The following is an 18,940-nucleotide window of genomic DNA, read 5'->3' as shown; positions in this document are numbered from 1 at the left end:
TCAGCCTTCAGGTGTTGGCGGTCCTTTGCTGAGACAACATCATCTTTCATGGCTCAGCCAACAGGGCCCACTGGGAGCTGTCTGTGGTCCTGAACTTGACTGGGCTTGTGCAAATCCCAGCAGAACAAGATAGACGGCTAGAGGGTCAATACTTGCGAGGACAGGCAATTAGTGAAGGGGAAGGGGCAGAACTAAGCTTTAGGGTCGCCAGTTGTGGACCCCACCTTTCCATGATCTGATTTGTACTCACATCAGTGATGGCCTTCTTGGCCTTCTCCTCAGCGTTCCTGCACTCCTGAATGGCCTCCTCCACCTCTGACTGAAGCTGGGACAGGTCAGTCTCCATCTTCTTCTTCTGGTTGATGAGGCTGGTGTTCTGAGGGGAGATGGGCGAGTCAGAATGAGAGAAGGTGGAGTAGCGTCATGGAACGTATTAGGCCAAATGTCCACCTGGTCCATCATTCTGTTCTCACAGCGGCCGACCAGATGCCCATTATAAGAAGCCAGCAAGCAGGACATTAGCTCAACCTACTGATGATTCCTAAAAATGGGCAGATTCAGAGGCACACCACCTCCGACAGTGGCTAGTAGTCATTCCTGGTCAATTCAGCTCAGATCCCATTACTTGAGTATGTGAAATTGGGAGTCAGGAGCTGCCCCTCTGTGGCTTCATCAGTCCCTCAAACCAACTGGAAGGTGATCTGGGTGGAGTGGAAGGGAAGAGGCAACGACAAGGAAGACATAGAGGAGTAGACCCAGCTGGAGGACAAAGTGTCAGCTGGCTGAGCTTCAGTAGCAGGCTGCAAGCTAGAGGAAGATGAGGATGAAGGGGCAGGAGAAGATGCTATCACTGGAAGCAGGCTAAATTGAGGGGTGAAAGATGGAGGCAATGAAGGAGATGAGAAGATGGGAGAGAGAGTGACAGGCAGGAATGGAGTTGGCCAGTGGAAGGGTGAGAGAAGGAGTGGGGCAGGAAACCCCAATGGGGAGTCAAAGAAGAGGAGATGGAAGAGTGGGGATAGGCAGGGACTCTACACTCCAGAAAATATTGTCTCAGTTCAAGCAGAGGAATTCTGTTGTCCAGAACATGAACCAAGGACAGGCTCTCACGATGACAAGAGCACCCAAGTTCACAAGACTGTGGGACTTGCCTGGCCTTTGAAAGTAACAGCACCCTGTCGTTCTGCAAAGGGAAGGTATCAGCCCCCTCAAATTAGTGCTTGTTTGTTTGTTTTTACATATGAAATCAGGGTCATCCCCTCTTCACCTGGGAGTGGAGGAGCTGCACCCGCTCGCTGGCCTCGATCAACTCCTGCTCGGCGAGTTTCCGGCCGCGCTCCGTTTGCTCCACCACGCTGCGCAGCTCCTCCAGCTCCGCCTGCAGCAGGGAGTTCCGCCTCTCTACTATGGCAATGTTCTCCTTCAGGTCTTCGTTGGCTCGCAGGACGTCATCCAGTTGGATCTGGTTGTCCTGGGCAACCACACACACACACATTTATATTGTTTCAAGCGGTAAGTACAATTACAATTCCCGAGCACAATTCAAAGTGTTGGTGCTGACCTTTAAAGCCCTAAACGGCCTCGGTCCTGTATACCTGAAGGAGCGACTCCACCCCCATCGTTCAGCCCGGACACTGAGATCCAGCTCCAAGGGCTTTCTGGCAGTTCCCTCATTGCAAGAAGCCAAGTTACAGGGAACCAGGCAGAGGGCCTTCTCGGTAGTGGCGCCTGCCCTGTGGAACACCCTCCCTTCAGATGTGAAATAAGCAGCTATCCTATCTTTAAAAGACATCTGAAGGCAGCCCTGTTTTTAATATTTAATGCTGTACTGTTTTGATTGGGAGCCGCCCAGAGTGGCTGGGGAAACTCAGCCAGATGGGCAGGGTATAAATAAATTATTATTATTATTATTATTATTATTATTATTATTATTATTATTATTACTGTTGTTGTTGTAAGCCTCTTTCTTCCCATGGCAGGTATAAGCCTCCTCATAAATACCTCCCCATCCTTTTGTGTGGGGCTGTGTGAACCTCCCCTCCCAGCCCTCAGGCTGTGGTCCACTGAGGTGGGGGACAAAGGCCTCCTCGTGCCTCGTTACCTTGAGGTGGGTGTGGGCAATCTTGAGGTGTTTCTGGGCCTCAGCTGCCACCCGGTTGGCTTGGCTGAGCTGGATCTCCATCTCGTTGAGGTCGCCCTCCATCTTCTTCTTGACCCTCAGCGCCTCGTTGCGGCTGCGGGTCTCGGCGTCGAGGGAGGCCTGGAGCGAGTCCACCATCCTCAAGTGGTTGCGCTTGGCCTGCTCCATCTCCTCGTCCTTCTCGGCCAGCTTGCGCTCGATGTCGGCCTTGATCTGGTTGAACTCCAGCTGGGCCCGCAGGATCTTGCCTTCCTCGTGCTCCAGAGAGGCCTGGAAGGTCAGGAAATGATGGGTTAGAGCGAGAGGACAAATGGATGAGGGAAGAAGTGGAAGGAGAATCGGAGGAGACAAGACTGGAGGTTTGATGGTGTCAAGATCCAGCTTCTTCCTCAACTCAAACTCTATCAGATAGGGCAGATGCTTTCTGGTGGGCCAAGGCTCTATCATGTCAACAGTTACACATTTGTTTCTATTTGGGGCCTGTTCTCCAGAATTGCTCATTATTTTTACGGGAAAGTCCTCAAGACAATGTTGATGTCAAGTCATTGCATTCCAGTGTTTTCGTCTTGGGTTTCCCCCTGACCTGATTTGTGCCAATGAAAAGCAACTGAAATGCCAGCCTGCCCAGTACAGAGGAGCAAAGCAATGTTGAAACCTTTAAGGACTACTGTGCCTTTAATTAAACACTTCCCGTTTGCAAGTTCTGCTCGTTTTATGGTTTCTTTTGGGATGTGGCTAAAGATAAGTGATGAATTGCTCCTTGTTGGCTTCTGTTCCCTACCCTGGGGTGCTAGTGGGCCTACAAATGCTGTTTATACAGACATAAAGAAAAAAAATATCAACACAAGTAAACTGGCAATTATAGTTCTCACCCCCCATGTGAGGAGCAGAGGTTGCCGAAATAAGAGGCAATTCATCACTTATGGACAGAACCAGAATGGAGGAAGAGTTTAATTAATGTTGCAGGGGACCTTTGTGCTGTGAGAGTTTTTTGTAAACATGATGGATGATCTTGGTTATGCGGTGCGCACTATTAAAATAATATAGCGCTATACTGTTTGTGCAGAACCTCAGTTTCCAGGTATTTCTGGGCTGGAGACAGAGAGAGAGAAGGAGGGAGGGAGGGATAAAGGCCCATAGCTCTGAGCAGGAAATGTTAGGAAAAGCTTATTTGGCCCCCAGAGGTCCGGACTTCAAGTGGTGCCTCTTGCCATAAAACAACAATGATAAATTAAATAACTGGTTGTTTGCTTTCCTTTCATGGTGCCCCAAACTGCCCCCTCCCAGCCTGCCTCATGGCGGAGCACACCGTTGGGCTAGGAAGAATTTCTTAACTGCCAGGGTTCCTTGTGTGGGGAAACTGTGGTGATTAAAGTGATTTAAAATAGGGGAGGGGGACGGAAGGGAAGAGGAGGCGCAGAGAAAAGAAGTAGAAGCACAGACAGGAGGACAAGGAGGGGCAAAGGCTGGTGTTTAAGGGAGAATGGCGTTTGGTATCACCTCAGCCTCTTCCAGAGCTGCCTGCAACTCCATCTTCTCGGCCTCCAGCTGCTTCCGGACCTTCTCTAGTTCGTGCATGCTCTTGCCACCCTCGCCCAGCTGCTCAGTGAGATCCGAAATCTCCTCTGTGGGGAGAGAGGAGGAAGCGGGAGACTTGGCTCAGACCGGAGAGAAGGATAAGCTCAAGTGAGGGATAAGCTGTGAAGCAGCAAGGCTTTGCCGAAGGCCTCGTCCTCACCCTAACTTACCCTGTAAGTTCTTGTTCTCCCTCCTCAAGGTCTCCAGGTGCTCCAGAGATTCCTCGTAGGCGTTCTTCAGCTTGAAGAGCTCGGTGCTGAGCGCCCGGGACTCCTTCTGCGAGGCCTCCAGCTCTGCCTGGGTCTCCTCGTATTTCTGCTTCCACTCCGAGAGGATCTGAGGGGATGGAGGGGAAAGAGGGCAAATAACAACAACTCTAACTTGAGCTGGAGGACATGACCCTTGTTTCCCTCTGAATTGCGCCCATTTCCCTTTCTCACTCACTTTGTCGAAGTTCCTCTGCTTCTTGTCCAGGGCAGCTGCGGCCGCGTTTGAGCGCTCCACGTCCACCATGAGGTCTTCGATCTCGTTCTGCAGGCGGTGCTTGGTCTTCTCCAGGGAGGAGCACTTGGCATTCACGGCCTCCACCGCCTCCTCGGCGTCTTGCAGGCGCTGTGCCAGCTTCTTCCTGATATGCAAGTTTGTGGGTGGGTGGGGGGAAAGTGAATCTATTATTACCGCAGGAGGGGCTGGCTTGCTTCCTCAGTCTACGGATGAGGGAGAGGAGGAACAGCAGAGAGAAAATGGACCTCCACAATGACCACGCCAGGTCGCTCCAGGAAGTCGTCTCAATGGTCTTACCTCAGGGGTAGGCGACTTTTCTTTTCGCAGCCCGGGGGCCACTTTCCCTTGTGGCCAACCTTCCAAGGGCCGAATGCCAGTGATTCGGGACAGAGGCAAAACTAGACGGGCCAATGGCTTCGATTCTGACCTTTGTACTGTAGGCTGCACTCCAGCCATACAGAAGTCAGAGGGTTTTATACACAGAGAGAGAGAGGAGGAACAGTGGTTGCTGGGGGGCACATGAGGGTCCCCCACCCCTGCTCTACCTGGGACAGCAGTCATCATAGGGGGGCAGAGTGTGGCTGCACAGGCGAGGCCCACAACTTGTGTGTCGTACCCCCAGCTCTGCTCTTTTGGCCTCGTTGGGCACGGTGTATGTACCCCTCACCCCGGCCACCAACACCACATCTCCTCCTACCTCAACCTACCTTAGCGCCTTTTTTTTTGTTTTAAGTGGGGGATTTCTCCTCCAACCAACAAGCTTTTTGCTCGTCTTATACGCTGCCATTTTAAAATATAACCCGAGCCAAAAGCTTCGCCGTTAGAGGAACCAAAGAGCGATGTCCGTGGGGCTTTGGGGGGACGGGCAGGGCTGGAGGGGGGCAGTGGTGGTGTGCGAGAGAGTCAGGCCCACAGCAGACCCCAAAGGCTGCCGAGGGGGCCCACATCCCCGTCTCGAGTGCCGGCCAAGGGAAGGAGTAGGAAAGAAAACCGGCCACCTGCTTCAGCAGCTGCCCAAACCCCTGATAGGCCAGAGGAGGCTGTGTGGCTATCAGAGCGGTCAGGCCAGGCCTCTTTCTTTGGTTTGAGCCTCTTGCTGCTCAAATGCCTTGGCTTCTCCATCTCCGCCTGGATCCTTGAGCCCAGACGCTATTCCACAAGAGCCAGGCAGGCCTGTAAGCTGGCAGGGCTGAGGTAGACATCCATTCCAGACCTTCTCACTTACTTGGCCTCCTCCAGCTCCTCCGTCCTCTGGATGGCATCGGTTTCGTACTTAGTCCTCCACTGCGCCACCTCGGAGTTGGCCTTGGACAGAGAGCGCTGGAGCTCCGCTTTGGCCTCTACTTCTTCCTCATACTGCTCCCTCAGAAGGTCGCAGTCATGGCGGGCCGACTGCAGCGCATGCGCCAGAGCATTCTTGGCCTGAGTGAAGGACGGACATGAGAAAATTTGGTTGATCTCTCTCAACACCTGCTTCATGCCTTCTCCCACTGCAACCTCTGAATCCCCCTGATTCTCATATTCAACTGATTTTCCCTCAGACTCCGATCCCTGATCCTGCAATTCTCTCGTCTGCTTTCTCTCAGCGTCCCTCTGCCTCAGACCTACAGTTCTCATGGCTCTTTTACCTTGGCCTCCTCTTCCAGCTGCCTCTTCAAGTCCTCCATTTGCTGGGTGTACGACTGCTTCCCTCGAGTGAGCTGAGAAATGAGTGCCTCCTTCTCTTCGAGTTGGCGGGCGAGTTCTCCTGAGGGGCAGGGAAGACGGCATGTTTGCTTCTGCAAAGCTGATACACTCCGTCCGGGGCCCAAGACATTTCATGGCCTGAGGAGACGGCCAAGATGGCTGCCCACTCTCCATTCCACATACGGAAACCAAATGGACTGGAGGATGAACACTGGCGGAACCACCTCCATGGCACCTAAAGCCATGGCCAGGTTAGGGGCCCCAAGAAAAAGTGAGGGGCAACAAAGAGGAATGCCCCCAAATATCTAACACCTGAGGTGCTCACTATGCCTAACGGCAGGGCAGCCCTGGATTTTGTTCCCTCTAGGAAAGTAAATAAACAGAAAGCCAGTGGGAAAACAATGTGTGTTATACCATTTTCCGTCTGGAGTTTGGCCCGCTGTGTGTTGGTGTCGTTGAGGGTCCTCTGGGTCTCCTCAAACTTGGCCCGGTAATCTGCGGCCTGGTCCTCCACGGTGCGACACATCTTCTCCAAATTCACCTGCCGGCCGAGAGGGGAAGAGGTGGAAGGGGCGAAAAGCAAGGAAGGTGAGAGAGGACCAAGGAGGACAGCTCCAGAGGCCAGCAAGGCAGCAACATGAGGAAGGTGTGCCAAAACCTTCAAGCAAACGGGCCACATGCTGCCCTTTTAATCTTAATTGGGCTTAACTGAGCCCCTCAGTTTAAAGGAACATGCTGGATTTGTACACAGTGCTCTGGACAATACGGCGTTTGCTGTGTCACTCGGTTGGCTTGAATACGTCATTTGGAGACAGTCCACCAAAGGACATCCCTGTAGGACGCCCCTTGGCTCAGCTTGGTCTCTAGAAGGTGTCAGGATAATACCTTCCCAGCTTCCCTTTCTCCCCAGCTTCCACCTCCAGCTCTCCAGGTACCCCTTTGAGCTAACTTCAGCTGCTCCTCCATCCATACAGCACCTTGGCTTTCAGCAGCTGCTCCATGTTGGAGCCCACGTCGTCCAGCTCCAACTTCAACTCGCTCTTCTCCTTCTCCAGCTTCTGCTTCACGCGCTGCAGGTTGTCGATCTGCTCCCCCAGCTCTGCCGCCGAGTCGGCGTGCTTCTTGCGGAGCGTGGCCGCCGTGGCCTCGTGGTGGAGAGTGGCCTCCTCCAGGTCGCGGCGCATCTTCTGGAATTCCGCCTCCCGCTTCTTGTTCAGCTCCACCTGCACGGTGGTGGCCCCGCCGGCCTCCTCCAGCCGCTCGCTGATCTCCTCCAGCTCCCGCGAGAGGTCGGAGCGCTGCTTCTCCACCTTGGCCCGCGATGCTCGCTCTGCCTCCAGCTCCTCTTCCAGCTCCTCGATCCGTGCCTGGACCACAGAAAAAAAGAAGACGGGTCCCTCAACCCATCCAGCATATTGTCTCAAGGGCAAGAACCTTTGGGTGGCATGTGGCTTGTCCCTGGGCCAAACTCACAGGGGGTTGGTTCTAGGTCAGAAGGTGGTTCTAGAACATAAAGCCAAGAGCTGGGGAAAGAGGGAAAGTCCACCCCTGGGCATTTCTAGAGCAGAGAGACACCTGAAAGCTGAAGGTCTAAGCAGGGCACCCACCTGCAGTTCCTTCAACTTCTTCTGCAGCTGTGAAGCCAGGGCCTGCTCATCTTCGATCTTGCTGTTCTGCTGGTTGATGTCAAACTCCTTCCTGAAAAAGGCATTTGGGGACGTAAACACCACCACCCTCCCATTCCCTCCCCCCACCCCATTCATACGTTAGATAATCCTCTAGAATACAAATCATCCTCTAGAATAAAATAGCTCACTAGGGAAATGCTGAAGTTGCCCTTCAGCTGGAGCAGCTGGAGGCGGCAAAAGAGGGAGATCCCCGGCTATGCCTGCGTTAAATAGGGCAGGCCACGCCCCCCAAGCCAGCCGATTGGCTGTCCAGGGGATGACGCAGCCGCAATCGCGCATGCGTGGTGGGGGCGTGAAGCCCGCAACACCACCTCCTTTTGAAGGCGGAAGTGGCTATATCTCAATTTTAACTCATGAGCTATTGCTGCAATCTGCTCCAATTGTATATTTTATCTTTATGAACACTGTTTTTATTGTGTTATGTTATGTGAGCTGGTCATTGACTATAATAAAGGGGCCTTTGGTCTAGACCAGGGCTCTTCAACCTTGGGTCTCCAGGCATGTTGCAATAGTGTCAACAACACCCTCCTTAATCCCTGGCGGGCAGAACTGGACACAGCTCACATGCGTTTGTTTTAGATATTTTTAAGGATAGAAAGAAGAGCCTGCTGGATCAGGCCACTGGTCCACCTAGTCCAGCATCCTGTTCTTGCGGTGACAAGCTAGATGCCCCAGTGGGAAGCCAACAAGCACAACATGAGCACAACAGCCCTCTCCTCTCCTCTCCAGCAAATGGTATTTGGAAATATTACTGAGGTCCAGCTCCGAGGGCCTTCTGGCAGTTCCCTCACTGAGAGAAGTGAAGCTACAGGGAACCAGGCAGAGGGCCTTCTCGGTGGTGGCGCCCGCCCTGTGGAATGCCCTCAAGGATGTCAAGGAAATAAGCAACTACCTGACTTTTAGAAGACATCTGAAGGCAGCCCTGTTTAGGGAAGTTTTTAATGTTTGATATTTTATTGTGTTTTTAATATTCTGTTGGGAGCCGCCCAGAGTGGCTGGGGAAACCCAGCCAGATGGGTAGGGCATAAATACTAAATTATTATTATTATTACTGCCTCCAGCTATGAAGGCACAGCCATCAGGGCTACTAGCCATCCATAGCCGCCTCCTCCACAAATATGCTACCCGATAATAAACAGTGAAAACAGTGAAAAGCGTTTGGTAGTGGCAGGCAGAGAGAGGTGGCCTCTCTCTCTCTCCTGTTTCCCGAGGCTCCTACAAAGCGTCCTGAGATGAGGCGCGTCCCCTACTTTTTCAGTTTATCCTCCAGCTGTTGCTTGTCGTTCTCCAGGTCCATGATGTTCTCCTGGGTCAGCTTCAAGTCCCCTTCCAGCTTCCTCTTGGCCCGTTCCAGGTCCATACGGATCTTCCTCTCCTGTTCCAGGGAGCCTTCCAGCTGGTTGGAAAGAGGCATACAAGAAAAAGAAGAATAAACGGGTGTTACTCACAGGTGGTTTCTTGTGCTTTGGACTGCAGAATTCATTTGGGGCTGTCCACTAGATGGGATGCGGGTGGCGCTGTGGGCTAAACCACAGAGCCTAGGGCTTGCCGATCAGAAGGTCGGCGGTTCGAATCCCCGCGACGGGGTCAGCTCCCATTGCTCGGTCCCTGCTCCTGCCAACATAGCAGTTCAAAAGCATGACGTGCAAGTAGATAAATAGGTACCGCTCCGGCGGGAAGGTAAACGCCGTTTCCGTGTGCTGCTCTGGTTCGCCAGAAGCGGCTTAGTCATGCTGGCCACATGACCCGGAAGCTGTATGCAGGCTCCCTCGGCCAGTAAAGCGAGATGAGCGCCGCAACCCCAGAGTCGGCCACGACTGGACCTAATGGTCAGGGGTCCCTTTACCTTTTTTTATCTGCAAAGGAAGGGGCGTGGGTGGCGCTGTGGGTTAAACCACAGAGCCTAGGACGTGCCGATCAGAAGGTCGGCGGTTCGAATCCCCGCGACGGGGTGAGCTCCCGTTGCTCGGTCCCTGCTCCTGCCAACCTAACAGTTCAAAAGCATGAAGTGCAAGTAGATAAACAGGTACCGCTCCGGCGGGAAGGTAAAGGCATTTCCGTGCGCTGCTCTGGTTCGCCAGTCATGCTGGCCACATGACCCGGAAGCTGTACGCCAGCTCCCTCGGCCAATAAAGCGAGATAAGTGCCGCAACCCCAGAGTCGTCTGCAACTGGACCTAATGGTCAGGGGTCCCTTTACCTTTTACTAGATCAGAGGGTTGGCTAACCTTTTTTGGGGAGGTGGGACACATTTGCCTGGATGGAGTATGGAAAGAGGGAGCCTTCCTGGATCAGGACCACAGCCCACTTAGTCCAGCGCCCCAGTCTCTCAACAGCCCAACAGACACCCTGCTGGCTAGCAGGGCCAGAGCACAAGAGCCCTTGCTTCTCCTGTGGTTTCCAGCAACTAGCATTCAGAAGCTCTGCTGCCTTCCAGTCGTGGAGGCAGAGTGGAAGCACACCTATTAACCCACCCAATTTGACCTCTGTCCCCATCCACTGCTGGCACACGGCCTTGGGGAAATTGTCAACATGGCCCACAGGACGTAAATTGTCCCCTACCCCCGGGTCCCAACTGAAAAAGAATGGCAACTTAAGCTGACAGAATATGCGCAGCTTGCCGACCTAACATACAGAATAAGAGAACGAGAAGAAGATTGGATAATGTTTACTGGGAAAAATGGGGGTCATTGTGTCCACTTGAAAACACTGGCAACGTTAAGATAAATACAAGAGCATAAATTAAGTTTTGACGGATGTCATAATGGAACACTGAATGGTTTAGTTTATATAAAATACGCAGGGATTTACGTTTTGCAAAATGAACCACGGAAAGAGAAGAAGGGACGGTTTTGATATTTTAAGGTTGTTTAAATGAATATTCTAAATTGTAAAACAGGAAATGTAATAAAAATTATATTGAAAACAATTAATAAAATGTCCCCCACCCCTGTGACAGAGAAACTGTGATAGCTAAAGGTGGGGAAAGCCCCTCTCTCCCACCAAGAAGATCTGCCAGAGCAAGAGATGGAGGATTTGTGTCCTTCTGGATGTTGCTGGACTACATCTCCCATCAGCCTCAGCAGCCAGTGCAGCCAATGGTCAGGGCTGATGGGAGTTGGAGTCCACCAGCACTTGGAAGGCTCCAGCTCTGAGAACAGCTTCTTATGTGCTCATATTCATGAGACTCTCCAGTCTCTGCTGTTGACTCACATCGTCCGCCTGCTGCTCCAGCTTCAGCTTGGCTTTGGTGAGCGTGTTGACTTTGTCTTCTTCGACCTGCAGGTCATCCAGAGCTTGCTGGTGGGCCTCTTGCAAGGATTTCTTCTCCTTGGTCAGCTTGGCGATGATCTCATCCAGACCGGCCATCTCCTCCGTGAGATTTTTCACCTGGTGGGAAAGCCAAACCCCAGAGATGTAAGGAGTTGTGGGGAAGGGACAACTTTGAATCTACATATGGGGGTCCCAGGAGCATGTGGGGAGAAGCTCTTAGCTGGAGGGCAGCCCACTGCACTGCCGTCAGCACTCAGCCTACTCTGTGGCGACAGGTGGGACAGAAAGCAAGTCTTAGCCTGCCGGTAGAATATGTTGCGGAGGCTTTATCCTGCTGGTGGAAGGATAACAAAAGAGGGAGCCAGTCTGACCTAACTTATAAATAATAATAATAATAATAATAATAATAATTTATTATTTATATCCCACCCATCTGGCTGAGTTTCCCCAGCCACTCTGGGCGGCTCCAAATCAAGTGTTAAAAACAGTACAGCATTAAATATTAAAAACTTCCCTATACAGGGCTGCCTTCAGATGTCTCTTAAAGATAAGATAGCTGCTTATTTCGTTCACATCTGAAGGGAGGGCGTTCCACAGGGAGGGCGCCACTACCGAGAAGGCCCTCTGTCTGGTTCCCTGTAACCTCACTTCTCGCAATGAGGGAACCGCCAGAAGGCCCTCAGAGCTGGACCTCAGCGTCCGGGCAGAAGAATAGGGGTGGAGATGCTCCTTCAGGTATACTGGGCCGAAGCCATTTAGGGCTTTAAAGGTCAGCACCAACACTTTGAATTGTGCTCAGAAACGTACTGGGAGCCAATGCAGATCTCTCAGGACCGGTGTTATGTGGTCCCGGCGGCCACTCCCAGTCACCAGTCTAGGTGCCGCATTCTGGATTAATTGCAGTTTCCAGGTCACCTTCAAAGGTAGCCCCACGTAGAGCGCATTGCAGTAGTCCCTCTTGGGAGGGAATTCCACAATATGGGAGTGTGTTGAACCAAAGGTGAACCGTTCCGGAAGCATCTTGGTAGTCAAGAAAACCCTACAATTAATTGGTAGTGGTTGCAGCAATGGGCTCACATATGTTTATATTCATACACTAATTGGCCCTGTTTTGATGCAATCCTTATCTGCGGAACTCGGGGCTGGGCTCTGAGCCCAGAAAGGAGAACTATCTGTAAGGTGTTGTCAGGGACTGGCCAGAGGTAGAATAGGGGAGACTGCCTCTCCATCCTGACCCTTCCAAGGAGGAGGAAGAGAAGGACAGTGTAGGTTTACAACAGGGGTTTGAGGGAGGTCACAGCTCAGAGGCAGATGAGGGGGAAAGCTGGAAAATAATGGGAGAGGGGGAGGCAGAACTGGAGAGGCAGCTGGCTGACACAGTGTCATTAGAAAGCATCCAGACCCTCCATCTCCCAGAACCCGGTGAGCCTTAGAAGTAGGAGAGCAAAGAGCTTGAAGGCAGAGGGCACATAGCAGCACCCGTAGAAGACGAATGAGGAAGCGGGAGAGACGGAGGGTGGAGATTCACTCAGGACAGCACCATTATCCAAGAGGCTGGGTTCTATAGCCTCTCTGTAAATATTGAAATGAAAAAGGATGGTAAGAAACTTTCCCTTGTCTTTATACTTTCCTGGGCAACCAGCCGGGAGCTGCTGAAAGCATCCTGACAGGTTTGGGTATTTGCCACCTATGACCTCATCTAGTCGGGTGAAATGACATATGCTGCTCTGCTGTATTGAGAAGGTTTGTTTGGGTGCGGGCAAAGCCATCTCCTTGCTGCGGTGTCTGCAAAGGCTAGGAGAAACGGCAGGCTGCTTTGCCTAAGTCGAAACCTTCTCTGGAACTGGCCATTCCGATGTTTTTGACACCCTTCTTTGGTCTCCCTGCACCCAACCACTCCCACAAGTCCTCCTTTGGACCTGCAGTTCAGAACAGGGAGCCACCACCGAAAAGGCCCTCTCTTGTGTCCCCACCAGCTGTGCCACTGACGTCGAAGGGGCTGGGAGAAGGTGCTCACCTAAGGACCTTATCACCTGGGCAGGTTCACATAGGGAACTTGCCTCGCTACCGCTCTAAGCGCACCTTGTTCTCCGTGGCGTGCTTCTCCTTCTCCACTTTGGCCAGGGTCAGCTCCAGGTCGTCAATGTCCTTCTTCAGCTCCGAACACTCGTCCTCCAGCTTCCGCTTCTTGGCTGTCAACTCAGCGTTCATCTCCTCCTCGTCCTCCATCCTTTCAGTCATCTCCTTCACCTTGGCCTCCAGCTGGATCTTGTTCTTGATCAGCTGGTCGCACCGTTCCTCGGCATCATTCAGATTATCTTGTTCCTGCAAGAGGAGAGGAAGGAAAAGGGTTTTAGGAAAAGTGAGCCATCTGTTCAGGCATTTGAGGAGGACGGAGTAAACGGGAACAAGGAGGTGCTGCAAAGAGATGAGACGTGAAAGGTCAAAAGTGCTTTTATTGTGATTTCATGTTGTGAACCACCCTGAGATCTACGGGTAGAGGACGGCATACAAATTTAATAAATAAAAATAAAACAAATACCTTAGGACTTTTTGATAATGTAAAAGGCTGTTTTGATCCCAACGTACCTTCCTGTCTTCTTAAGAGATAGCAACAGTGCACGTTGACCTTTGCTTCATATCTGCCCAGTATCCTGAACCATTTTGTCAATTCCATATGCGCCCATTTCACAGAAACATAGGGAGCTGTCTTATACTGAGTCAGATTATTGGCTCATATAACTCAGTAATTTCCACCCTGACTGGCAGAGGCTATCCAGGGTTTCAGACAGGGGGAAATTTCTAGCCCTACCTGGAGATGCTGGAATTGAACTTGATATTTTCTGCTTGCTAAGCAAATGTTCTACTGCTGAGCTACAACCCTTTCCTCAAACAGCTTGTTTCTATAGAGGCCAATGCAATTAGGTGGGAAGGATGCATGTTGTCCACACTGTCCACCCCCAGGTGGCGCTGTGGTCTAAACCACTGAGCCTCTTGGGCATGGGTAGGCAAACTAAGGCCCAGGGGCCGGATATGGCACAATCGCCTTCTAAATCCGGCCCGCAGACGGTCCAAGAATCAGTGTGTTTTTACAGGAGTAGAGTGTGTGCTTTTATTTAAAATGCATCTCTGGGTTATTTGTGGGGCATAGGAATTCGTTCATATTTTTTTTCAAAATATAGTCTGCCCCCCCCCCCAAGGTCTGAGGGACAGTGGACCGGCCCCCTGCTGAAAAAGTTTGCTGACCCCTGCTCTTGCGCTTGCCGATCAGAGGGTCAGCGGTTCGAATCCCCACAACGGGGTGAGCTCCCATTCGCAGCTCCTGCCAATCTAGCAGTTCGAAAGCACGCCAGTGCAAGTAGATAAATAGTTACTGCTGTGGCGGGAAGGTAAACAACATTTCCGTGCACTCTGGTTTCCGTCACGGTGTCCCGTTGCGCCAGAAGTGGTTTAGTCCTGCTGGCCACACAACCCGGAAAGCTGTCTGTGGACAAACGCTGGCTCCCTTGGCCTGAAGAGAGATGAGTGCCGCAACCCCATAGTCGCCTTTGACTGGACTTAACCGTCCAGGGGTCATTTGCCTTTTACCTTGTTACCATCTACCAGGAAGGTAAAAATAGAGGTTGTTAATTACAGAGTCAAGTATTGCTGCCAAATGGGATCTTTTGGTGTCAGTAGCTCGGTGGCAGAGCTGATGGTTTGCATTCAGAAGATCCCAGATTCAGACCCTGGCATCTCCAGGTACGACAGGGAAGGGAAGGCAGAGCTGCTGGCAGCCAGGGCAGTGGTAAGAAATCTGCAGGGCCCATCAGTGGGGCTAGATCACAGCTTCTTGCCAACTTTTGGGTGTGATTCAGTCATATATCAATTCAGGTTTCGCCATTAAAGTTGATTCGTCGCGTAACAAGAGCGATAAGGAGAGAGATGAGGAAACAAATTTCAAAATGTGAGCTGATGCTTACTCAATGCAGCAGCACCGACTCTCTCTGCAAGCAAACCAGAATCAACGCACAACAGATCACCAACGTCATCTAACCTCCCCACAAACCTTATGCAAACAAATCTGGAAATATGCTCAATGAGCAGGTCACATGGAAGCAACCGAGGACTCTCTCTCTCTCCAGGACCTTGAGGTTTGTCCCGGTGGCTTTATAAAGTCACTCACAGCTTGAACTTGCAGTTGGAGATCATTCTTCTCCTGCAACAGGGAGACCATCTTTTCCTCCAGCTCTTTCCTCCGAGTCTCCGATTTCTCCAGGGCTTCCTTCAGCCGCCCAAATTCTTCCTTCATTGTCTGTGGAGAAGAAAACAAGACTGATGGACTCAACCGGCCAGCCAGCGGTAGCTGCTTAAAAGGAAACGCGAATGGCAGGTTTATATATTGGGAAGGGATATTTCAAAGCTGGTAGAGCAAGGCTGCTTCGGGACCTTTTTCAACTTCAGATTGGAGGTGTGAGGTTGGGTGCTTGAACGGTTTCGCAACCGGAAAATAACGGCCCTTGTTTGTAGAAGACTAGCATGCAAAGGGTTCAACTTGGCCTTCACTGTTTGTGTATTTATTTCATTAAAAATTATATTCCACTTGATTGTAAAATAAAACCCCAGTGACCTCGAAGCAGGTTACAAACAGGATTTAAAAAATGAAACTATCAGCAAATAGTTTTTAAATAAATTGGAAACCTTCCAAAAAAAGTTATTAAAACCGATCAGCTAAAACTTACAATTAAAGCGTCAACACCCTACACATCCGGATAGGCTTGCCTAAACCAAAATATTTCCAGGAGGCACCGGAAGGAGTAACAGCAAAGGCCAGGTGTCAGTTTCTTACAAATGTGGAATGAGCACCGTGTCAAACATGCAACAGGGCCAATTCTGCATTAATTACACTGTTGTGCAAGGTGTTCATATATTTGTGGAGTGCATAAACTGCCTGCTGTGAACCCCTGTGAGCAAATCAGGGATAGCCTGCGGCACTCGATGGCCTTCCAGATGTTTTTGGATGGACTCAGTGTGGCAGCCCTTGATTTTTTGTTTGTTTAAAGCCCTATACGGGCTAGGAACCTCGTACCTACGGGACCGCCTCTCCTGGTATGTCCCACAGAGAAATCTACGGTCTGCAAATAAAAACATCCTAAAGATCCCAGGCCACAAAGAGGTTAGGCTGGCCTCAACTAGAGCCAGGGCCTTCTCGGTCGCGGCTCCAATCTGGTGGAACGCTCTGTCACAAGAGACCAGGGCCCTGCAGGACCTGACATCCTTCCGCAGGGCCTGCAAGACGGAGCTGTTCCACCAGGCCTTTGGTCAGGGCGCAGCCTGACCCCCGCCTCTGGCAATCGGCAATCTGCACAGAATTTGGCTTGATGGTTGCCATTAATTTGATTTTAATTTGATTTAATTAATTTTATAATGAATGTTTTAGAATGTCGGATTATTTTGATTGTTGTTAGCCGCCCTGAGCCCAGCTTCGGCTGGGGAGGGCGGGATATAAATAAAAATTATTATTATTATTATTATTATTATTATTATTATTATTGTTTGTTTAACCCTTAGCAGTTCTGGATAAATTTCAGCCGTAATCCAAGAAGCATTACCTGCATCTCCTTCTCAGTCTCTGCGCTCTTGAGCAGAGGCTTGATTTTGAAGAACAGCTTCATCCAAGGCCAGTTCTTCACCCCCATGAAGGCCCGGATGTTCCACTGAATCACCAGCAACGCATCCCTGGGGAAAGGAGGATAAGGAAACGGGGGATTTAGCCCCTAAGCGGGAGAAAGCGTCTCCCCCACCTCCCTGCCAGAAACCCTCAAGGGACTCTGCCTGTCACAGTGGGCAATGCTGAACTAAGGGACTCAATATTCCAACTTGGGGGTAAGGCAGCCCTCTATGTCCCTGTGGTTTTCAGTGGTTGGTCAAAATTGCAACTCTTTACCCTCCAGGTCTTTGACCAATTGGCTGCCTTGCCTTCTCTTCCATTGCTGTGCACTGTATTCTGCGCCACTGCTTTCATTTATTTATTCTGATACGCATTGCTTTTTGGTTTTGAAAACGAGGTTCCAGGCAAGGAGAAAAAAAGAAACTGCAATTCGTGAGGTCTTGGTGGTCATTGTTGTAGAGTTCCACAGGTTTTTTTCCCCCTTCTCTTTTTCACTTCATTTATTAATTTTATTAAATTTCTGTACTGCCCTTCATCTGAGGATCACAGGACAGTTTATGGTATAAAACGCAATATAAAATGATTTTTCAAATGATTCTAACTGTACGTTCTTGCTTATTTTAATTGCGTGTGCTTGTAACTCGCCCTGGGAACCATTTGGCAAAGGACAGACTATAAGTAAAGGTAAAGGTACCCCTGCCCGTACGGGCCAGTCTTGCCAGACTCTAGGGTTGTGCGCCCATCTCACTCTATAGGCCGGGGGCCAGCGCTGTCCGCAGACACTTCCGGGTCACGTGGCCAGCGTGACAAAGCTGCTCTGGCGAGCCAGAGCCGCACACGGAAACGCCGTTTACCTTCCCGCTAGTAAGCGGTCCCTATTTATCTACTTGCACCCGAAGGTGCTTTCGAACTGCTAGGTTGGCAGGCGCTGGGACCGAGCAACGGGAGCGCACCCCGCCACGGGGATTCGAACCGCCGACCTTTCGATCGGCAAGTCCTAGGCGCTGAGGCTTTAACCCACAGCGCCACCCGCATCCCAGACTATAAGTGCAAATAAATAAATACTGTGTAAGTACTAGCCAAATAAATTTTAAACAGGCAGGTTGCCCAGCAAAGCAACTGCCCACCAGCATTTCCGACAACCATCAAGAGCAGCTCTTCTTGTGACCGCAAAAGGTGCTTCCAGGCTGTCCCTATTTTCAGATGGGGTTCCGTCCCATGCTGCTAAATTTCGGCTGCACAATTACAGTCGTTTGAGGATACAAGCCTGCCTGTCCCTAAAGACCACACTTCTTTTTTCTGCGATAAGGAAAATGATGGGGTAATGCGCTTGCTTTGATGCAACGCCATCTGAGCACCAGTAAACAAATCGGGACAAATGCTCATTCAATAGCCAAAGCTGACTAAGATTCCCTGCGAACCAAACGCTCTGAAAGCACATTCGGAAAGTGCCCGTAGCACGTTTGTTGAAATGGAATAACAGGTACCCCTGTGGAAATCTTGTTATTATGAATCTCCCTCTTCCAGATACTGTGGAAATCGATTCCTACTCCCACCCAACCTGCAAGTTAAGAAGGGATAATCACAGCACTCACCGACGCTCCATAATCTTCTTAAACTCGATGCGCATGAGCTGACCCCTGGCCTGCGCTTGGATGCGGGTGATGATGCGGGAAAGGCGTTCATCTCGCATTTCCTCCAATTGGCCCAGAAGCCCAGCCTTGAAAAACACCTGGAAGGAGAGGGAAAGGTGGTAGGGATGTTGACATGAGCACCTCTGGCTAAGCCTCTATCTATATCTATCATCTATCATACAATATTGCCCACAAGGGCACTAGATGAGTACCAGTCCTCCTCCTCCTCCTTCTTCTTCTATCACTCATAGCCGAGTAAGATTGTCTTCCATAAACATAGTCTTAACAATGAGTCTGTAAGTGACTGTGGAGGCCAATTCTGGATCCACAGTGGGGGACATTGGTTTCCGGGCAGGAGTTGATCACAGTGAGGGTTTGCCAATTGTGCCTTCCTCTTAGCACGTTTCTCCCTTGCGTCCTGAGTTTGAGTGTCTTCAAAGCCCAGGACACCTTTGGTAAAGGCTGTTCTCCAATTCTCCACTTGCAGGCCAGTGTTTCCCAATTGTTGGTGTTTATACTAAATTTTTAAAGACAGTCTTTAAACCTCTTTTGGTGACTGCAAGCATTGCGCTTTCCATTTTTAAGTTCGGAATAGAGTAGTTGCTTTGGATGATGATAATCAGGCAACCGCACAACATGACCAGTCCAACGAAGTTGATGTTGAAGAATCATTGCTTCAACACTGGTGATCTTTGCTTCTTCCAGTACACTGGCATTAGTTTGCCTGTCTTCCCAAGTGATGTGTAAAATTTTTTGGAGACACTGTTGATGGAATCTTTTGAGGAGTT

General features: G+C 50.7%; 1 protein-coding gene across 1 annotated transcript in view; it reads right to left on the bottom strand.

Annotated features, from left to right (window-relative positions):
• Window positions 1–18,940, bottom strand: part of LOC114583613 (myosin-6) — a 51,837-nt gene that overhangs the window by 6,066 nt on the left and 26,831 nt on the right. Inside the window, exons 21-37 of the mRNA XM_077916900.1 lie at window positions 18,114–18,250; window positions 16,460–16,586; window positions 15,034–15,162; window positions 12,951–13,193; window positions 10,809–10,985; window positions 8,847–8,992; window positions 7,516–7,606; window positions 6,886–7,275; window positions 6,323–6,449; window positions 5,851–5,969; window positions 5,448–5,644; window positions 4,163–4,346; window positions 3,889–4,054; window positions 3,641–3,765; window positions 2,102–2,410; window positions 1,268–1,471; window positions 251–376 (exon numbers count right to left, since the gene is read on the bottom strand). Of these exons, the coding sequence (XP_077773026.1) occupies window positions 251–376; window positions 1,268–1,471; window positions 2,102–2,410; window positions 3,641–3,765; window positions 3,889–4,054; window positions 4,163–4,346; window positions 5,448–5,644; window positions 5,851–5,969; window positions 6,323–6,449; window positions 6,886–7,275; window positions 7,516–7,606; window positions 8,847–8,992; window positions 10,809–10,985; window positions 12,951–13,193; window positions 15,034–15,162; window positions 16,460–16,586; window positions 18,114–18,250 (2,997 nt within the window). The remainder of the gene's footprint in view (window positions 1–250; window positions 377–1,267; window positions 1,472–2,101; window positions 2,411–3,640; window positions 3,766–3,888; window positions 4,055–4,162; window positions 4,347–5,447; window positions 5,645–5,850; window positions 5,970–6,322; window positions 6,450–6,885; window positions 7,276–7,515; window positions 7,607–8,846; window positions 8,993–10,808; window positions 10,986–12,950; window positions 13,194–15,033; window positions 15,163–16,459; window positions 16,587–18,113; window positions 18,251–18,940) is intronic.

The sequence above is a fragment of the Podarcis muralis genome, chromosome 13 (assembly GCF_964188315.1).
Source record: "Podarcis muralis chromosome 13, rPodMur119.hap1.1, whole genome shotgun sequence".
In the NCBI taxonomy this organism is placed as follows: domain Eukaryota; kingdom Metazoa; phylum Chordata; class Lepidosauria; order Squamata; family Lacertidae; genus Podarcis; species Podarcis muralis.
Note: the sequence above shows the minus strand (reverse complement) of the source record. Positions and strands in the feature narration are given on the sequence as shown.